The following is a 19,066-nucleotide window of genomic DNA, read 5'->3' as shown; positions in this document are numbered from 1 at the left end:
TCTTATTGGCCTTTTTTAAAAATCAGTATAGCTCAATAGAGCCGATTAGTAAGAAATGCCTTGATTATCTCCATTTGGTGTTAAAACAACTTCACTGCCACGACTAATTTATGCAAAGTTGTCCTTTTGCATAAAGAAGCTTACTTCTTACTACTTGTCTTAAAGCTTCACATGTATTGGAGGAAGTCATTGTTACTAAAAAGCCTTAAGAACTGCTTTGCATGCTACCAACCCACAAATCCAAGAGTCACACCACTTACCTTCTTTTACATAAGTCTTTATATTGCTACTTGAATGTTGAGTCAGCAGAATAAAATGTGTCTATTAAGTTGATGTGCTTTTTGAGTGTTTGTTTGAGCTTGTGTCGTGGTTTCAGAATCCATGGATTTGGATGTTAAAAAACCTAAAGACGAAAGCAAAGAGGATACGCCTCCTTTTTGTTTTACATTAAATCTGTTATTACGAGAATATTTTGATTCTGATCAACTAAAGACTCGACTCAGTGGACTTTTAACGCTATGATACAAACTGTCCTCCAAAAGTGAGTTTTTTTGTTTAGAAACACACAAAGCTGCCAGTAAATGCTCAGCACTTGCACTCAAAGATACTGCCTGTAGAAAAATGGAAATATTACTTGCAATTCTAATATCAATATAACTGTAGTACTAGTGATACTTGCTCCATCTCATTTAAACATCAACCATCTTTAGACGAGAATAGTTTCTATAAGGATCATAATATCATAATTCAACCGAGGAAGCCACCTGTCCTCTTTCACCTTTCTAACCAAATAAGCCGACTGTGATCAGACCTTCGATGCAACACTTTAGTCAATTCATTGGCATCTTTTGGCTGTTACTGGTTCAAATCCAGTGCTGACCGAGATTTCGTGTCCTGTTTGGAGGCTTTGTCGGAGTCAAGTCAGTTACATTATATCGCCCCATATCACAAATTTGATTCTAATTTGGGAATCAACATGGGGAAAGATTTGGACATGAGGCATGGAGTGGTGTCTTATACAGGGTCTGTTTAATCAAATTCTCAAAAGCCTGAAGAAAAACCCCAGAGTTAAGGTATCCACATGTAGTTTTTGTAATCATATGTGTAAGTCGGAGGACATATGGATTGAAATATACTTCAAGCTCAAGAGAGATGATGGTTTGATGGTGACAGATTAGATAAGAGTGTGATTCCCGTCTGCGTCGCCGCTTCTGTGACTCGGTGTCAGAGGGAGAAGCTGTCTCATTGTAGATAAAGCTTTGAGGCCCATCGTTCGATTCTACATTCGGTTTGAGACATGACAGAAGTAAGCTTTGTGGCTCGTGTGTTTTATTCAGTAGGTTTCCCTTCATAATACAGAGGATGCATAGCAGCAAGACAGCGGATCTAGAAGATAAACGTGTCTTTTATTTAAATGCAGCTTGCAGACTCCTCTAAAGGACAGTTGTTGGACATGCTTCTGGTACATCTAAGCCGCGTTTTGCTTATGCATGTGACAGATTGGACTTAGAAACCTGGAATAAAAGTAGCTCTCAAGGCTTTTCGGCCCATCCGTCTTCATGTGAGACTCTGCTTCCAACGCTGTGTGATCTGAAGCCAAACACAATCACTCCCACCTTTGTTTTCCTGCTCTGCTGCTGAGCAGCGATAGTGTGGCTCCAATGTCCATTATTTTACATCAGGGGCAAGAATAGAATACGGTGAAAGCTATTCACGATTACCTGTGAGGAAACGTGTGTGTGTGTGTGTGTGTGTGTGTGTGTGTGTGTGTGTGTGTGTGTGTGTGTGTGTGTGTGTGTGTGTGTGTGTGTGTGTGTGTGTGTGTGTGTGTGTGTGTGTGTGTGTGTGTGTGTGTGTGTGTGTGTGTGTGTGTGTGTGTGTGTGTGTGTGTAATGATTCTTTCTTTCTAGCAGTTGTTTGCTGTTTGCTTCAGAAACACAAGCTGAGTGTGGACACCAGTAAACAATTGACATATTTTAACAATCTGTCTTTTTTTTGTGTGTGTGTCTCTTTGCAGAATGCCAAGTCCTTCTCCTCCTCAGACAGCCTAGCGAAGGTCCAGGAGGTAGCAAGCTGGCTTTTGGAAATGAACCAGGATCTGCTGTCGGGGGGCAGCAGCAGCAGGCGGAGTCGGGGGCCGGGGGGGCCGGCAGTGCGAGGTAACGCCTCCTCCACGGCCCGGGCACCCCAGCAGGCAGCAGAGGAGGGTGATGAGGATGAGCACATGAACCGGGTAGTAGAGGAGGAAGAGCAGCTGCAGCAAAGGGTGAGGCCAACTGACATTCAACGAATAATACGGCCGTCCTATGGGAGGGTTTGAAATACACGCCTATAATCTAAATTGGATTAGCGAACTGTAAGATGAAGTGTGAAGATGCATAGATCAAATCGATGTAATTGTGTAAATTTGATTTAGGCCTGCGCTGTGGTTACCAATTAGGAACTTTTAGGCAAGTATAACTACAACGGATTTAATTTAGCATCAGACCTTTCCTCTGAGGCATTGAATTTAATTGAATTTTCTTTTTCTGGCCCTTCACAGCCTGAGGCGTCGCAGGTTGATGGCGAGAGAGAACAACCATGGGCGCCAAGTGAATCGGGAGCCAGCAACGGCCCTCGGGGAGAGGAGGACGGGGAGGAAGACGAGGAGGGTCCGCCAAACGAAGTGAACGGGGGAGAAAAGGGAGCCCGATGGATGTGGGGGCCGGAGCAGAGGCGACTACGAGGCCAGCCGCTGGGTGAGGAGGACGAGGAGGAGGAGGAGGAAGAGGAAGAGAACAACAACAGCAGCAGTCACCAGGAGGAGGAGGAGGAGGCGGAGGAGAGGACAGAGGGCGGGGAGGAGCAGGGACGGGAGGAAGAGGAGAGGGAAGAGGGCGAGGAGGAAGAGGAGGATGAGGACGAGGAAGAGATGGACCAAGACAGTGATGACTTTGAGCATTCTGCGGAGAGTGGGAGGGAAGAGGAAGAGGAGGAGGAAGGAGAGAGGGAGGAAGGGCTGCGGTCTCCCTCTCTCAGGAACAATGTGTCTGCCCCCAATAACAACCTGGACTCAGGTTGTACTCACCAAAGCTCTTCCAACAAGAAGGTAAGCACAGCTGCTTTTTGTTGAACAGTTTTCGTTGGAAGCACTCTACCTTCCACTGAAGAAATAGTTCCTGTGTAAACCGTTCACAGGGAGTTCTGGGAATCCTCCACAGTTAACGGGGTCACTGGTTCTGTCCAAGTTATTTGTCTCATTTTTCAAGACTATTGGCAACACAAGTAAAATTCCATTCACCTCCGTTGTATCTCAGAGACAGGAACCATAAATCGTGAGCAAATGAAACGTAAATCCTTTGCAGACATCGGTTCCAAAACATACATCATTTGCGTGAACTGACTCTTTAGAGTTCCTGCAGCAGACACAGACGTTTGTCACAGGCAGTGTTCGGTTATGATCACACCGCTGCTGTGAAAACTCCACACAATGTGTCGTCATATTTACAACAGCAGCGCCCTCTTTTGGCATCAGTGTGTTACTGCACTGCAAAGTCCCGCTGTGTTCTCTTTAACGGGCAGTGACGAAACCTTCCCAGTAAGAGGGATTAGGGTTCTGGAACTACATTTCATATTTAAACATGCACATACAAACCAATGACAAGTGAGGATTGAATAGGACAGATCTGAAGTAATAAGAGACTAAACATAAGCCTGGACCGAGGAGCGTTTAAGACTGGGGAGAAGGTATGAGATGAATGTATTTACAACCTCACCAAATCCTGATTTATTCATTCACGTTCCCTCTTGGTCACATGACATTTATTGCTGCTGCTCTCGTCTCGTTCCAATCACGTCGCATTCCTTCACAATCTTGTGTCTTTCATGAGTGAATGTTGACAGTTACAGAACTTCTACCCAAACTTTGGGTAGGAGGAAGTTTGATGAAGTGATGCATTAATGTTGACTCTCTGAATAAGAACTCCCTCACCTGACAGCACCTGAAAACATGACGAATATACAGATACTTCTTCCCATTTGCAAATCAATGCAAAGTTATTATCACCTTGTGTCCTGTTGGGACTGGTCCCTTCCATCGGTCATGAGGGTTTATTAAATGGTTGAATAAGTATTCAAAGGATGTGAATCATATGCTGTAATCTTTACAGTCGACATATTTCAATGTACTGAACACCTAATGGGAGATTATGGACTGATATATTGGATTGTACTCTCTACCAACATCGTCGTCAAAGCTTTAATGACTGAATCTCAACCACATCCGTCCACCGCAGGACAAAAAGGATTTTTCAACTCGTTCTCCAAATGAAGAATGTAGCCATTGGTGACCTGGAAAGGAAATAGAGTTGCAATTTGAGTGACGGGTTACTAATCTCAAAAGTTATTCTTTCATCCTGATGGTTAAAAGAGTCTTTGAGAATTCTGGAAATCCATTAAAAGAAGTGTAAGTGTTAGATGACCTTCTTAAAACAGAGCCTGAACCTGCACACAGAACATACACCTGCTGAATTCACGTGACTCTCCATCACAGAACTAAGCTTAATTGCGTATTTAACTCATTGTAAAACACACTTCATTTGAACTCGACAGATCAAATAAAATTCACCAAAAACGTCTTTGTTAGTCTTTCCCCTCCTTCCAACAATCGCCATTAATTCACAGTTGGATGTGAAAATATGGCGACTTTACAAGCTGCTTTTCCTCGCTGTCTCTCTCTGCCGTTGCTGAGCAGAGACTCTCACTTGTTCTTTGGAGGCAGACCATTAAATTAGCTAAATAAAATTGCGATGTACATGGCTAATTGCCCATTGCCGATTTATTTGTCAAGTTGCTCGACCCTTCAGAGGACCGACATCTTACTAAGACACAGATTGCTCCACTCGATGGAGAGATAAAAGCTTAATCGTATCACATTTCCCTTCATTTCTGAGAGGAAAGATGACGTAAAGCACATCCCGTTGCTATCATCAATACCAAAACACACAGAGGAGGGTCTGGATGAATGCTGAATTGCAACATCAGTCACCAGTGTCAATAAAACAGCTGCTGTGTGCGGTCACAACAATTGAAAAAATAAATAAATTCCAGGGCCATTTTGTCATGCAGTTTGTGATAGAGGAGTCCCAGCGCTGTGTTTAGTAATTCTAGCTCGCCGTCCTCCTCGCGAGACACTTCATTCATGTGTAGAGCGCACAGAAGCCTGTTTTAGGACACGGTGAAACTCCACGCACGTTCATGCCTCACTCACAGTTTGCTGACCTGATGAGTGACGAGTGAGGAGGAGCGCTTGATGTTCAAAAGACGAGTGTAACAGATTGTCAGCTATTTTCTCCGTAACGGAACCGATGTGCTCAGTTCGATTTAGGTTTAATACCATCCCAGCACCGTTTGTCCTTTAGACCCCGTTGCTTATAATAGTCCGTAAGAGTTGTTGGAGGATCAGGATCACACAGATGGTGGTGTGAGTATATTAAGAGTAAAAACCCTCTCACCAGTACAATTCTTTGTTTCCATTAGAGTACTAACTATATTGTGCCTTTGTGTTATTTATGTAAATTAAAATCCACAGCAGCAATTAGCCCCAAATATAGCAGATATTTATACTACGTGTGATGTTACCATACTTGTGTTAACAATGTTTACTGTGTTGTATCATTCTCCTTACTACACCAGAGATAATACACCAGCTCAACAGACTGACTAAAGCGGTGACGGATACACTGCTCTCCCCACACCCTCCTGACCGTCGCTGCACGACGCTGAAGTTTAATTATTGCGGTTGAAAAGCATGCGTCTCTCTTAACCGACACAGTTGTCTCCTGTATTATATGTCATACCTGTGGTCTCAATATAGAGTGATTTTATGCGTGTGTGTCTGAGCCTTTGATGGAGACATTGTCCTTGCTTATATTGGCCTAAATATAGCAGTTAGTCTGAATTTGCTCCTGAGTGGCTCTTACCATCGGACACAGCTGTTTGTCAGTCACTGCAGTGGGCCAGCTGGCTTTGATGTTGACGGTACAAATATTGTTCAGCTGTGGGTCTTGTATTCTTGGAGTTAGGAGCGGTGGAGAGGGGATCGGCATTTTTCGACAGTTCTCGTTTGAGATATTTACACTCGCTGTGTTTCAGGTGAAACATGCCGGTGTAGGTGTGATGGCTTCTGCATGTGACTGAAGGTTGAAAGATCTGTTTTTCTACCCACTTAAACCATAGTGTAGAGGTAGTAGAAGATGTATCCCCTTCATATACGTTACACATTTAAAGGTTGTGTGTATACTCTCATATGTAGGCTTGCAGACTATGATATGTGCGTTTTGACAGCTGCAGTATCCATGAGCCAAACGCGGGGCAGCGGGGTTGTGACGGAGGATCAGGACCCATGTTTGGACCAAAAATGTGTTGGTCCATGTGGGGTCAGGCGACATCCACAAGCACTGCATGTGTGGCGGAAGTGTGCGAACACAAACACATGTGTAAAGTGGAATTAGCACCAGAAAAAGTTCTAATAGGATGTTGAGCTTTCTGTGCATGTCTTCACATGTCCCCGTTGAGGACAGATTGTGTTCCCAGGATCCAGGATCCCCCCCCCCCTTACTTGCCATGCTTGTTTTTTGACCCCGAGCCAACGGGGTGATACTCGGAGGGTGACGCCCATCGCTTCACCTTTTCAAATTCTTTAAGAGCTTCATGAATCAATATTCAAGCCGTGGATCAACATCTCTGCGGGTTTAATGTGCAAAGATATTCTGCAGTTGAGTCTGAACTTCATTTAGATTTACATTTTCAGATGCCTTTCTATTCAAGGGCCCCAAGAAGGGCATGCATCACATGTTTAATGTGTCGAATGACAGACTATACGGTGCTGAGTGAACACGAGGCGTGTATCTGAAGCGGGTGTTGATGTCTGCAGAGTGTGTCGCATACGTTAGCCTCTGGGAAAGCAGAGCACTTGACGGTAGCAGATGGGTTGAATCTTATATCCTATAGTGGAGTACATGTTTACTGGAAACTGTTAATGATCCCACAACTGATGGAAAATGCTTCCACTCCTTATGTTGCATTGGCTTTATATCTTTGCAGTGTGGGTGGTATGTGCAACTGGCAAAGTCATCCTTTAAGTTGTTTCACAGGATTTGAAGTATTCATTACCCCACATACTGTGAATTCATGTTCACAGTCTGTGAACATTGAGGAAATGCTGTCGTACAGTAGATAATGAATTGACCGTTATTACAGAAGGCTGGTGAGAACTCACCGCAATTGAGAATATACATTTATTCTACTAAGTCTACTTTGCTTTGAAACCCTTTCTATTGCTAAGCTACTTTATTATTTGTTGGGCTGTAGATAAATTAGGAATTTTATGATTGCGTTCCACTTTTCTTTATTTCCGTGACTCAGCATGAATTGTTTTGCAATCAGAAATGGCAATTTTTCAGGCAATTGAATGTGTTTTACTGTTCTACGAAAACAACTTGTACATCTGCGATTTAGATATACATTTATTTTACACGGCACAGGAGACAACCTTTCTTTTTAAATACAGCATATTTTTCCAAACCATAACCAATCTCCAAGTCTTAAAATCTAAAAGTTCTGTTAAACTGTCATAGTTTAAAAAAAGATATATGATAAGAATAAACAGGAACATATTATGCCCATGTTAGGCTCTATGCAGTACTCTGCTGCCCCACCATCTTAGAGTGTATTTGAACTTATCACTCGTGGCTAATTACTAAGGCATTATGTGGTCTTACAGAATTAGATGTCTCACACTGATTCATCAGAGACCTTTGGTGGCAAATGGATCTGCAGAGCTACAATAAGGCAAAGGGGGCGGGGCATGAGTGCATTGACAGCACGACACATTAACATCAACGCTGGCTAAAAAAAGCTGTAAATGATCTGGATTAAAAGAAGATATAAATATATAAATATTGTGAGATGTGTGACTGATATGTACAGTTTGTCTTGACTAAAAACAAATTGCTGTATCTTTTCAGCCTCTCTCTTCAGCCATCAGGGTAGTTCCATCTACGTCTAGATCATTGAATGTGAAGTAAGAGTGTCTATTTAACTCTAAAGTGTTTGTAGCATCCATAGTTGCTCAGATGTCATTCTCCTCTTTGTGTCTTTTCAGATTTCCAAAGCTCTTACTTTTTGAATATTGATACAGGGACATTTAAAGAGAGAGGTCATGTATTACAGTTTGAGATGGGATTGAGCACTAACTCGTCAGCCAAATAGTTTTTACCGTTGCAAACTTAGACAATTTGAGGTGCGCTCAGTGCTCCACTTTTCTTCTCACACACACACACACACACACACACACACACACACACACACACACACACACACACACACACACACACACACACACACGAGATACCGTTCATTGTCGGTAATTAAATGTTTTTCCGAAGGAAAGGCAGCCGGCTTATTGTAGGTGGCATCTCCCACACACTGGCCTTGTCACACAGGCAGAAATGAGCCACAAAGGACCAGTGTTCTTATCCTCCCACATGAAAGCAACTCGTTGAGTCACCAGCATTGACGGCAAATTGTCTCCACTGAAGCTTTCATTATAAACTGATGCACTTCCACAGGCCTGTTGAATTGGTTGTTTCCCAGCAGACATCTCTGATATTGATCACAACTGCTCATCTGTCTTCGTTGACACGATTAGTTTGTTTCATATAATTAAGATGTTAAATCACAAATGACAAACAAAAATTCCATACATTCTTTACACACATTTTTATTTTTTTACATGGCAAAGATGCAAGTTTCATGGTTACAAGGCGACATCATGCTAACAGCAAACCAATATACCGTATGCCCCAACCAACGAGAGGAAGTCACCAGTGCAGCCAAGAGGTAATCCCTCACTGGCTTCCCACTTGCTGCCACTTGCTATTCCTGGGTCGTCTAATTCTACTGCAGACAGCTGCTAATTGTCTTCTGTGCTGCGTCAGATAAGATTTGAAATTTTTAGTAAAAATCAAAGTGTGCTAATTGATGTCAACACCACCAGTCGTTGAGACTTGGATAATTGCCTCGGGTAGGCTTTGCTCAAATGATTCTTGGAAAACAAAAAGAGAGAGGTGTGTGTGTGTGTGTGTGTGTGTGTGTGTGTGTGTGTGTGTGTGTGTGTGTGTGTGTGTGTGTGTGTGTGTGTGTGTGTGTGTGTGTGTGTGTGTGTGTGTGTGTGTGTGTGTGTGTGTGTGTGTGTGTGTGTGTGCCCCCACCACTCCTGCAGGCTCAGCATGTTGTTTTTTTTTAGCGGCTTTTTTCTGCCACAAGGTAACAACAAAGGCACATGGACCAAAAGGATTTGCCCTTCCACGGTAACATACAGCGACATTAACGCTGCAGTTCGTCTGTGCGGTCACAAGTCCGTTGCCTGCAAAAGCGATCGTGTTCGGGAAGCAGCAGCCTAGTTTAGTTGTGATTTGTTTTTTTGCATTGTGCAGCTTTAATTTGCTCTTCAGACTTAGTTCAGGTGTTTTGAAGTAGGGTTGTATGAGGTGCTTTACTATAGTCTGTGTATTACTATAGCAGACGTACTACCACTTTAATGTTCTCAAGAGAAACGTCCTGGTCGTGTGTTCATAAGGTTCCAAGCGCAGTCGGTCAGATTCTTGTAAAAATGTTCTAACAGGATATTGTTGCATTGGGGTGATTTTGCAGCGCTGCATTGTTGTCCCAGTCTTCGACACCAGAGGGAGGCAGTGGTCTGAGAGTCGCCTACCTACAATAATCTGTGACCCACAGGTTGTGGGTGCTTGTTGCAGCTGTGCTCACACTGCACCCCCGGCTTCATCCAGTAATGAACTATAGTCTGTCTCACATGGACCAGTGCGTGAAAGCTTTCTCCAGTAATACCGTTGATGTCTGGCAGAGGCTTTAACTTCATTGCTTGCTGATTTAGAGACAGTGTGGGGGTGAATAGCAATTTTGAGCTAGAAACCTTTACTTGCATCTACTATATGAATAGTTAAATGCAATAAACTATGCATCGCTGCATGTTTGGGTGGCACAATGCATCATCCAATGCAGACTGCAGAACATGTGCTTCAATGGTTCTATCCCGTAACTAAATTACCATTAATGTGCATTATGTAATTCAGTTATCTCAGTCTAAAAAAAGATTTTCTACTCACAAAGTCACCTCACGCTCTCAAGAGCTGCAGAGATGAAGTACGGGTGATATTGGCAGCACTGAACCAGCAGGAATAGTGTGCAGTGCTGTTAATATGCGGTACATTTTTCTATACTGATACTAGTAAAAACGTTTCGCCTGTTACGTAGCTTGAGTTGAACACCATTACTACTGCTAGGAGAAGCAAAATGAGCGTACAAGTATGCAAACACAACAGCCTCTGCTTTACTTCTAAACCTAAATACTGTTGTGGAAGTAATAGTGCATAACACTTAAGTTTATCATTGTTTCACAGCTGACGTGAGTCCCCTCACTCAGTTCACCAGGAGACTGTTTGTTTACGATGTTCAGGTATTTATGATCATATTTTTTTGTCCACTTTTCAATGGATTCGAAAGAAAGAGGTCACTTGCGTGACACGATGCTTCTTCCAAAGTTAGTCTGCAGCATCAGTTACAGCACCATGATGGCTGCTCTGCCTTTTCTGACTTTGAATGTTAATAACTTTATACGACACAGAGGATGACCTACTGTGCCCCCCTCTCACAGGGTCTACATCAGCAGACTACCCCGTCATCTCAGTTGCGCTGAAAAGCAGGGAGTGATTTGTAAGTGTACCGAGTTACTAGAAGCCAAACATTCTCGACCTCTGGCACTACAGGGATTGTAAACTCAGTGACCAGCCAGCGATACCGGGCCTCAAAGAAAGCAGACATTTACCCCTTTAATAGCTTCGTTAGTGGACTTTACGGGCAACTTATGAGCTTGTACAATAGTAACCATGCGGACATTTCTTTGGTTTCTCCCATTTTTCCACCAGTGGAATATCTTTTGGGTTTCTTGGTTATGCAAAAGCAAACATAAATACAACACACACAACCAAAATGGCATGATAGATAATGTTTAACTCTTTGCAGAGGCCTCCAGGGTGAACATGATTGCATGGCTTGCCATTTAACGAGTTACTTTGGGCTGATCATGTTGTAGCAGACTGGAACAGTGAGTCTGTCACATAGCTTTATGGCCTAAGATTAGTCCGAAAGCTCAAGTAACCTCCGCAAGGCCCGGGGCGAGTCACAGTCGCAGCCGTTCACAGGCGCCTCATCGGTCATTTAACATTGCATGTGGACTATTGTCAAAAATGGTTTGCAATCTGAAAGGGAAAATTAAATAATTGTAAACCAACCGTTCACGTGATTGAAATTCTAAAAGCATCACTTGAGGATATTCAATGAGGCCTGTTGTCAGATCTTTTTTTTCCTTGTATGTCTATATAGAAAGACACTGGTCTCTGTGTTTGTCGGTGTAAATTTGAAATACAGAACTTCAACTCTTTACTACTCGTTGAGTACAGAGGTGTGGTGAGGACCTGACACAGCAGGCTAAACCTAAAGTGCCAAAAAAATCACTGATCAGACAAATTGAGTCCCCCTGACGTTATCTGCAAAAAGGTGTACATGTGAATACACTGCTGACATGCATGCACAGTAGACTGTACTATATTCTGCTCGCATGGTGAAGTATGGTCACATTACATTTCAGTCCTACAAACAATCGCTCCCATAAACTCTGAGGCAGCTGTGTTTGTAGGTGATGTTATTTTTCTAGTGTTTTATCACCATTTTTAGTACATTATCAAACCACCAGACCACAAACTGTAGCGTCACTCTCTCACTCTGTTCATAGTCTGCGACTGATCCCATCAATATTTATTTATTACCTGCTGCAGAGCGATGATGTCATGGCACACGAGGGTTTCCTTTAATGGAGATGCAATGTGACCGAATCCAAAACAAATCAACGGCGGAAGTTAATTTCACACAATTTTTCGGCACCACCACGAATCGATTGAGTCTCATTAAATGCTTGGAATACAAATTGTGGATGTGATTGATTTAAAAGCGGCAAACTGGAAGCCTATAAAGTTTGTCCTTGCTCGGCACACGAGTTAGAAAAATACGAAAAGTCGACTAAATGGGGTGAAATCACTACTTATTTGCTCATCCGAATGTTTAGTCGGGGAGCTTCTATCACCAACAACCTCTGCTGTTTGTTCAACATGCTCAATTGGCTGAACAGCTGCCGATAAGGCGCCAACTTACTCCAATTGTGCTGAACGTACTGTAAAAACTATGGGCGTTGGTCCGCTCAATGGCGTCCAGCGGCCCTCGGTCTACTCTGACAGATGTTGTAGCTCCGTAATCCTCCTCAAACAATGGTGGATGTGAGAATAGAAGAGAGGTTAAGCCCCGTAGGTCTGTCTGTTACCATGTGTTCAGACATTTAAATGCACACAGGGAAGGCTGTCTCCTGCCACTTGCGCTATCTGTAGATTTCTACATATTCATCAGATTCTCGGCTGTTTTCTGTTTTGTTTTCTGTGGAAATCAGCATAATCTGCTTTAATAACTTTTCTCAATTCTTAACGGTTGCACCTCTTGTTGCGCCGGTAGACGTTTATAGCTTCACTGCACTAGTGCCTCTTTGTGACGGTTTAGATAGAAACAGACCAACATCCTGCTTCTTGTAGCTGCATGTGAGTCCATCCCTCTTGATACTTGGTCAAGTAAATCATTGTTTAAGTGCATGTGTCACACATACTAACATTGAACTACTGTGGGATCGTCTCCTGAAATATCCTCCGCCTCTCTGCTGACATAGACAGAGTTACTGACATTCCTGGACACCTTGGTTCATGGGAGAGCTGGAGAAGGCCAGTGGAAAACAAATCCTAGCTTCAACACTTGCCCTGACGAATGTGATCCGGACGAGGATACTGAGGAGTTTCGTTGTATGCTGACATGCTCTCATGGCGTAGAGTTAACCGGGCTCAGGGATGATGTGGTCCACTAAGTTGGGAGGCACACAGGGGAGGGGGTCAGAGAATGACCACAATGAGGAAGCTCTCCGGACTCGTGGGCTGCGTCAGACGCCTGCTGGTTCACATTCCACCACCGAGGGGGTCATGAGAGCAGATTCCCCAGTGCCCGTCTGAGGGGGAGTGGCTGAGTTGGTCCATCCTCTTTTCAGGCCCCGACGGCAGCTGCCTTGCCTGGCTTGGGTGCAACAGTGACCTCACACCTCCAGAGGTATTTTAAAGGGTGCCAGTCAGCAGGGAGATGAGTTCTGAGTAGGTAGGTGCAGCATTGAGACGTCTGTCCCATGATTGAGAGGTCCGAGGAAGGTCCTACATTGATGTGAGAAAAGTTGTCCGCTTGCGACAATAGTCGGCCAGGTTTGAGAGCTCCCTCTGGGATATGATCCAGTAGACGGCCTGTTTTGCAATGCTGAAGCATTGCCCTCTTGCCCGTTTCTCGTCTGGGGCTCGGAGAAAGATGCCAAATGTTGCCTTTGGGAAAGAGAAGACGTCGTCCCACGTGCCGCTGGAGAACCAGGCAGACCCCAAGCACGTTGCCGAGGAACCGTTACCCCCTCAGAAAGTACTCAAGATATTCAGCCTCAACATCATCGCACAGGGTTTGCCTTTCTGCCGCCGACGGGTGAGTTTTGTACGTATTAGGCCAGTCACACGGGTCGAGTTCAGTTGAGTAACGGAACCTAAAAATGTCAAAGGTCACCTCTTGCCCTCTTTCCCCTTGGTTGTTGTCGCTTTGTGTAACTGCTGTTTAATCGAAGAGGTGGATCTAAATTGAAGCTCCTTGGCTATTTTCATTAAAGTCACACCCCCTCAAAGCAAACAAGCAGAAAATCTTCCCTTTTAAGGATTACTTGTTTGAACTTTAATAACTGATAGTTGTTGCATTGCTGCGATTGGTAGGAATAAATAAGAACAAATTGAGACACTTTTAATGTAAGGTGGATGGATACATTTGTTTGTCCGATGTACTTCAATCGTTTCAGTTTGTCCACGGATACAAATGTTCTCTGTTCTCGGCTCCACCCATGACGGGCGACGGACACCAACATATAACCTTAAAAAGGCCGTCGCCCAATGAGCCTATTTTTAGGTCATGTTTTAGATGAAACAATAAATTGGTGGTGTTGCCTTAATTGGGAGATGTGTTTGCGTTCTAGTTTGTAATTCCTCTCGTGTGTTAGTTGTTGAAGGTTGAAGCAGTTCCAAAACATCATTACGCTCCAACTATGACATTAGCAACTTCTTCCCCTTTAAAAGCAAATCAGGTTGCCTGTTACCAACTATAACGGTAACACTGCTTGCATTAAAAGTCTCCTTTTGATAAATTATTAAGATTAAACTTCCATTTCAAGTGAGATGCTTCTTGGCGAGCCCAGGGCCCCGTCTGAAAGAATAAACCGTCTAAATGACGCTAATCTCTCCATGTTTTGTCACCGGCTGTCTAACGTTCAAACATGAAGAGATTAAAGGTACGATCATCACATTTTAATTGATATTATGAAATGTCGATTAAATAAATGAACCAGATTTATTCAGACAAATAATTTATTCATGCTGACATTTGAGAATTAAATTATTTTGTGCTCATGTCACTTTTTTTAATAAATCCCCCAAACTCAAAATGTAACAAAACATTCACTGTCAATATCTAGTATTGGTTTATTAAACGTATAAAGCAGGAAATAAATATACTTCCTGATACTTAACATGCGTTTGCTTTTTTAACGTTATATACCGGCCTTAAATACTTGACCAACCAGATTTTAGGAGCCACTTTAATGTGTCTGAGTTGACTTGTCAGGTTTATAATTAAATATAAAGCCGAGGACATCTTGGCGAAAGGCTCACCAGCTGTTTTTGTACGGCTGCATCTGACCTCTGAATGTGGTGCGGACAGTTTCTTTATTGTCACTAAAGATACAAAGATGGGCAGTTAAATCATTACACTACCGTCTGTCAGGAAAGACATGGAGATAGATTGGGGTAGTGAGGAGACCGGTTGTGAAACATCAGACTAAAATAGAAATAAGGGAAGATGTCACAATGACGGAGAAGTGTCGGCGTGTCCTTCACTCTCTCGGATCAAAGCGTGCCGCTGTGTTCACCAGCTTTATGAAACAAAGGGTCTAATACAGAGATTTAGTTTAAATTAGTGCTGTTTATGCAGCAGTTCAACAGTAGTTTCAAAGAATAGCTGAGACGGAGGTTTCTCTAGATAACCCAGCCACGGCTCAAAATGTCAAATCTTTGTTGCAAGGAAATGCGGCATTGATTTCTACAATAACATCAAATATAATAAAGGTAGACAAAGAGGGAGGCTGTGTGTTGCACCTCTCTTTTGACACTAAGATGTCCTGCATGATCCCTGATTACGTCTCTACATATCGCCTGTATCCTTTTATATGATGAAGTCATGTTGAGCATCAGAGACATTTGGTCTGGTCTTTGGTTAAAGAACTACATTCCCATCAGCCTCAGCTTTGCTTCAGCTGAGCCTTTCTCGCTCTTATTCATATATGTGGGCTCCAAAATTCAGTTTCTAGCTTCCCTGCCATCTTCTGGCTGCTGGACGGAAAGAATTGACTCAACAGACATATTTATTTTACCAGCCACAATTAATAAATTGTCGTCATTGTCTCATATGCGATTCTCAATCAATAGATTAGTAGTGTGCAGTAATTATAGTAGTAACACTAATTCAACCGTTTCGACACTAAAGTCTAACACATTTGATTTGATGAATTCAGTAGTATTTACCTTTCAGCTCACAAAGGGTATTTTATTTGAGGTTGAGAATGTAACAATTATGGAGAAATTAACCAAACAGAAAAAAGTTAAAATAAGTTCAGAGTAATAGTAGTAATATATTTTTTATTCTGTTGTAACATGTTCAATCTTCTCTCTTTTTCCTCCTTGTATCCGCTTTAGGTAGAACGCCACGGTAGTGCTGCTTTTATTCCACAAATATTCATTTTCATATTTATTTTTTTCAATACATATTCAAATACAGACTTATTTTTTGACAGCCTTATTCCACATCTGCCACACTTTACATATAGCATGATTGGGAACAGCAGTGAAGAGATCTGTCAGGATGATAATTCATTTGAATGTTACAGAAAGTAGAACTGGGGAAAAGCACAGCGTGGAACTCTTTAATCTGTGTGCCCGTGGATTAGACGAAGGCATCTGTGCTTGTGCTCAGCAACACTGTTACTTTTGATTGTTTGCTTTTCATGTTTAGAAAGGCAAAGCGCATCAGGAAGCTCGAGACTGAGAAAAGGGAACCGGAGCTTTAAGGTTGTTTGTGAAGTGTGTTCACTAAACGGAGGAAGCCTCGTCGGCTGTCTCCAGTGAACGGGATAGCTGGGCCTGAAACTACCGCTTTAAAAGGAACAAACTATTCTGTAAAATACATATTTCAATGCTTCTACTGTCTACTTTATAATTCTTTATTTTATTCCAATTTAAAATGTTCATGTGGACTTGGACATGGGAGCTTTCCATGAGGCGATGTCGTATCTATAATGTCTCGTATCTTAAAGTGAGATCTTCTCCGGCCCCAACACTTCTCCTACTGTACCGATAAAGATAGTCCGAGCTTACATTTCCAATTAAAACGTGACCAGGAGAAGCCAAACCGTATTTCCGGGAGCCAAAATGAGCATCCAGCTGTTGCAGGATATAGCGATCAAGATATAGAATATTAACAGCAGGGCATTTTAGTTGAGGTATTGCTTTTCTCGCCCACCACACCCTGCACTGCAGGCCTGTTGAGTAAGGCGATCTGGACCTGCCCAGAGCAGCTATGTGTGCATCAACAGCTATCGGCAAGATGCATTCGCTGCCTGAGCAGGTGTTGTGGGTGTGTGGCAACTTTCCTTAGCCAGTTTGAAATCAAGCCTCCGGGTTTCCTGTGGTTTTGTCTACACAGCTATTGTCTTTTCTTTTCTTTTCTTTTGTTCGGTTTATTTATTATTTGCTTCATTTGTTGGCTTTTCTCCGTCTGTCTTGAACAAATGTGTGAGCCTAAAGCTGAGTTTTATCAGTTAATGAGTAGGTTTGTATGCATATTTAGCTAATTATGAATCAGAATGATATCAAAAAGCCATCTCTCATGATTTGAATGCACAGTTTTATCATCTATTTTTGAGAACATATGCCTGGACGCACAGAGGACGTTCTTATTCACTTTCAGTCCGACTTGTCCGTCCCTGACGGGTTACGTGATACGTTCCTGATCCTGCTGCTACCGAGTCGGATGATCTTATAGCGGCTCAAGTGTTGTTCGTCTTTACTATTCATATTTCAAAACCAACTGTTTTCCATCAACAAAACCTTGAAATCACCTCGGCCACATCGCTGTTTGGACTGTGCATCAGCTACTTCAAGCATCACAATCACCACCTTGTCTTTGCTCTTCTTTCCTCCTATATTTTGTTTTTGCAAAAATGCAACTGTTGATATCTGTGCACATTTTGTAGTTTAGTAGCTTGTCAAATTTAAATAACAAAACAGGGTCACCTTATCAGTAAACTGAATAAAATAAGGAATTATTATTAACTGAATAAACAACAGCGCAAGCATTGCCCATTTCAGAGGTTGGTGTAATGGTTAAACACGGTAACTACTCTGTGTTTATAATGAAACGTGGCCACAGCAAGAACACTGGATTTGTGCAACAAGCACCTGATTAACACACCAAAAGTTTCTTAACATCAGCCATGCAGATGTTGATGTGCTCTTTATTAAGTACCACTAAATGTAGGTAAATGAGTCTCCTCAGCGCCTCCGTAGCAGTGAATTCCGTTTAAATTTCTCTGGGCTGCATAAAGGTTGCTGCTCCCACCTGACTCCCTCATTATTCATTAGCAGTCAGCGTTTCACTTAAGATAAAGCTGCTGCCCTGAAGGAGCAGCTGCCTTTACTAATGGCGGTCTCGATAGATAAGTGTTGGAAAGAAAGTACGGCTCCCCCGACGGGATCATGCTGCTTGACAAACACCATCACGCAGCCATTTTAATCATTTTTTCCTCCTATTTTTGGATCGCCAAATGTAGAATGTTGGGTTTGACAGCACAAGAATCTTTTGAAGTTTTTTTTTTTACTTTCCCCCTCTCTTCTTCCATGACTGATGCAATATGTTGAAACACTGGAGTAAAGTTGGCATGAAGTGAGATTCCTTGTTTAGTTTGGTGGTTGACGATGTATGTTGGGAATTTTTGTGCTTTCCCATTTTTGTCTTAGAGCGTTATCCTTTAAAACATGATGGCTGATTGCTTCTCTACCAAGTGAAATTAAACTGTCATGAAAATGGTGGTTTTAGTTATTTTTTTGTTGGTTTTGAATAGTGGATAAGAATAAGTTGTAGAGGTGTGGACATTTCTCGTTTTGAGATGCTTGGCCATGCGATCAATGCAGCGACTAAACGTGATCAGGAGTCTGGTTTCTTTTCAGCTCAAAGAAAACGGGGGTCACAGATACTGGTAACTGATAACGATGCAGCTTTTTATATTATTAGCAGTTGAGGTTTTTGAAAGCATTTCTAAATATAAAGGGAGTTCAGATTTACCTGCTTGTATTAACTGATGAATAAGTAGCAGTGTTCAGTAGGACAGAAAATTGGGGATTCATTGAGAATCGTTAACGGGTGAATCGTAGTCGAATCGTGAGGCCAGTGAAGATTCAGAAGAGCTGCTGTGGTATGCTCATGTCTTTACAAAGAGTCCTCCTCTGATGTTGCCTTGATGCATTTGACCCTATTTGTTGAGCACACGCAGACTGCCGATACGAGTCGATGATTAAAAAACGTCTGATTTCGGCCATTAAGCCCTCCTCTGAAGTAAGGACCACAGTCCACTGCAGGGGTTTGGAATTCATTGTCCTTGGGCTCCAAATAACACCGAGAGGAGGAAGGCATCTGCCATTGGCTATTCTGAGAAGCGGTCCCATTCCAGGGAGCACACGGATCCAGTCGGCTAGCTACCCAGCACCTAGATCTGCCAAACGAGACCCGACTATGG

The 19,066-nt window shown here is 42.7% G+C and overlaps 1 protein-coding gene across 7 annotated transcripts in view; it reads left to right on the top strand.

Moving 5' to 3' along the window:
• The window catches only part of fbxw7 (F-box and WD repeat domain containing 7), a 102,052-nt gene that overhangs the window by 28,863 nt on the left and 54,123 nt on the right, over positions 1 to 19,066 (top strand). For 5 of the 7 annotated variants that reach the window (XM_076091426.1, XM_076091425.1, XM_076091424.1 and 2 more), the window contains 2 exons: positions 2,018 to 2,266; positions 2,543 to 3,088. In XM_076091426.1, coding sequence (XP_075947541.1) covers positions 2,087 to 2,266; positions 2,543 to 3,088 — 726 coding nt within the window. In that variant the 5' untranslated portion in view covers positions 2,018 to 2,086. Of the gene's footprint in view, positions 1 to 2,017; positions 2,267 to 2,416; positions 2,451 to 2,542; positions 3,089 to 11,340; positions 13,666 to 19,066 lie in introns of those variants that run through there. The other 2 variants (XM_076091427.1, XM_076091428.1) reach the window with 2 other exon arrangements.

This window comes from Anarhichas minor, unplaced genomic scaffold (genome assembly GCF_050575085.1).
Source record: "Anarhichas minor isolate MPS153535 unplaced genomic scaffold, ASM5057508v1 ptg000014l, whole genome shotgun sequence".
Lineage (NCBI taxonomy): Eukaryota > Metazoa > Chordata > Actinopteri > Perciformes > Anarhichadidae > Anarhichas > Anarhichas minor.
The sequence above is the reverse complement of the archived record's forward strand: the minus strand, read 5'-3'. Positions and strand labels throughout refer to the sequence as shown.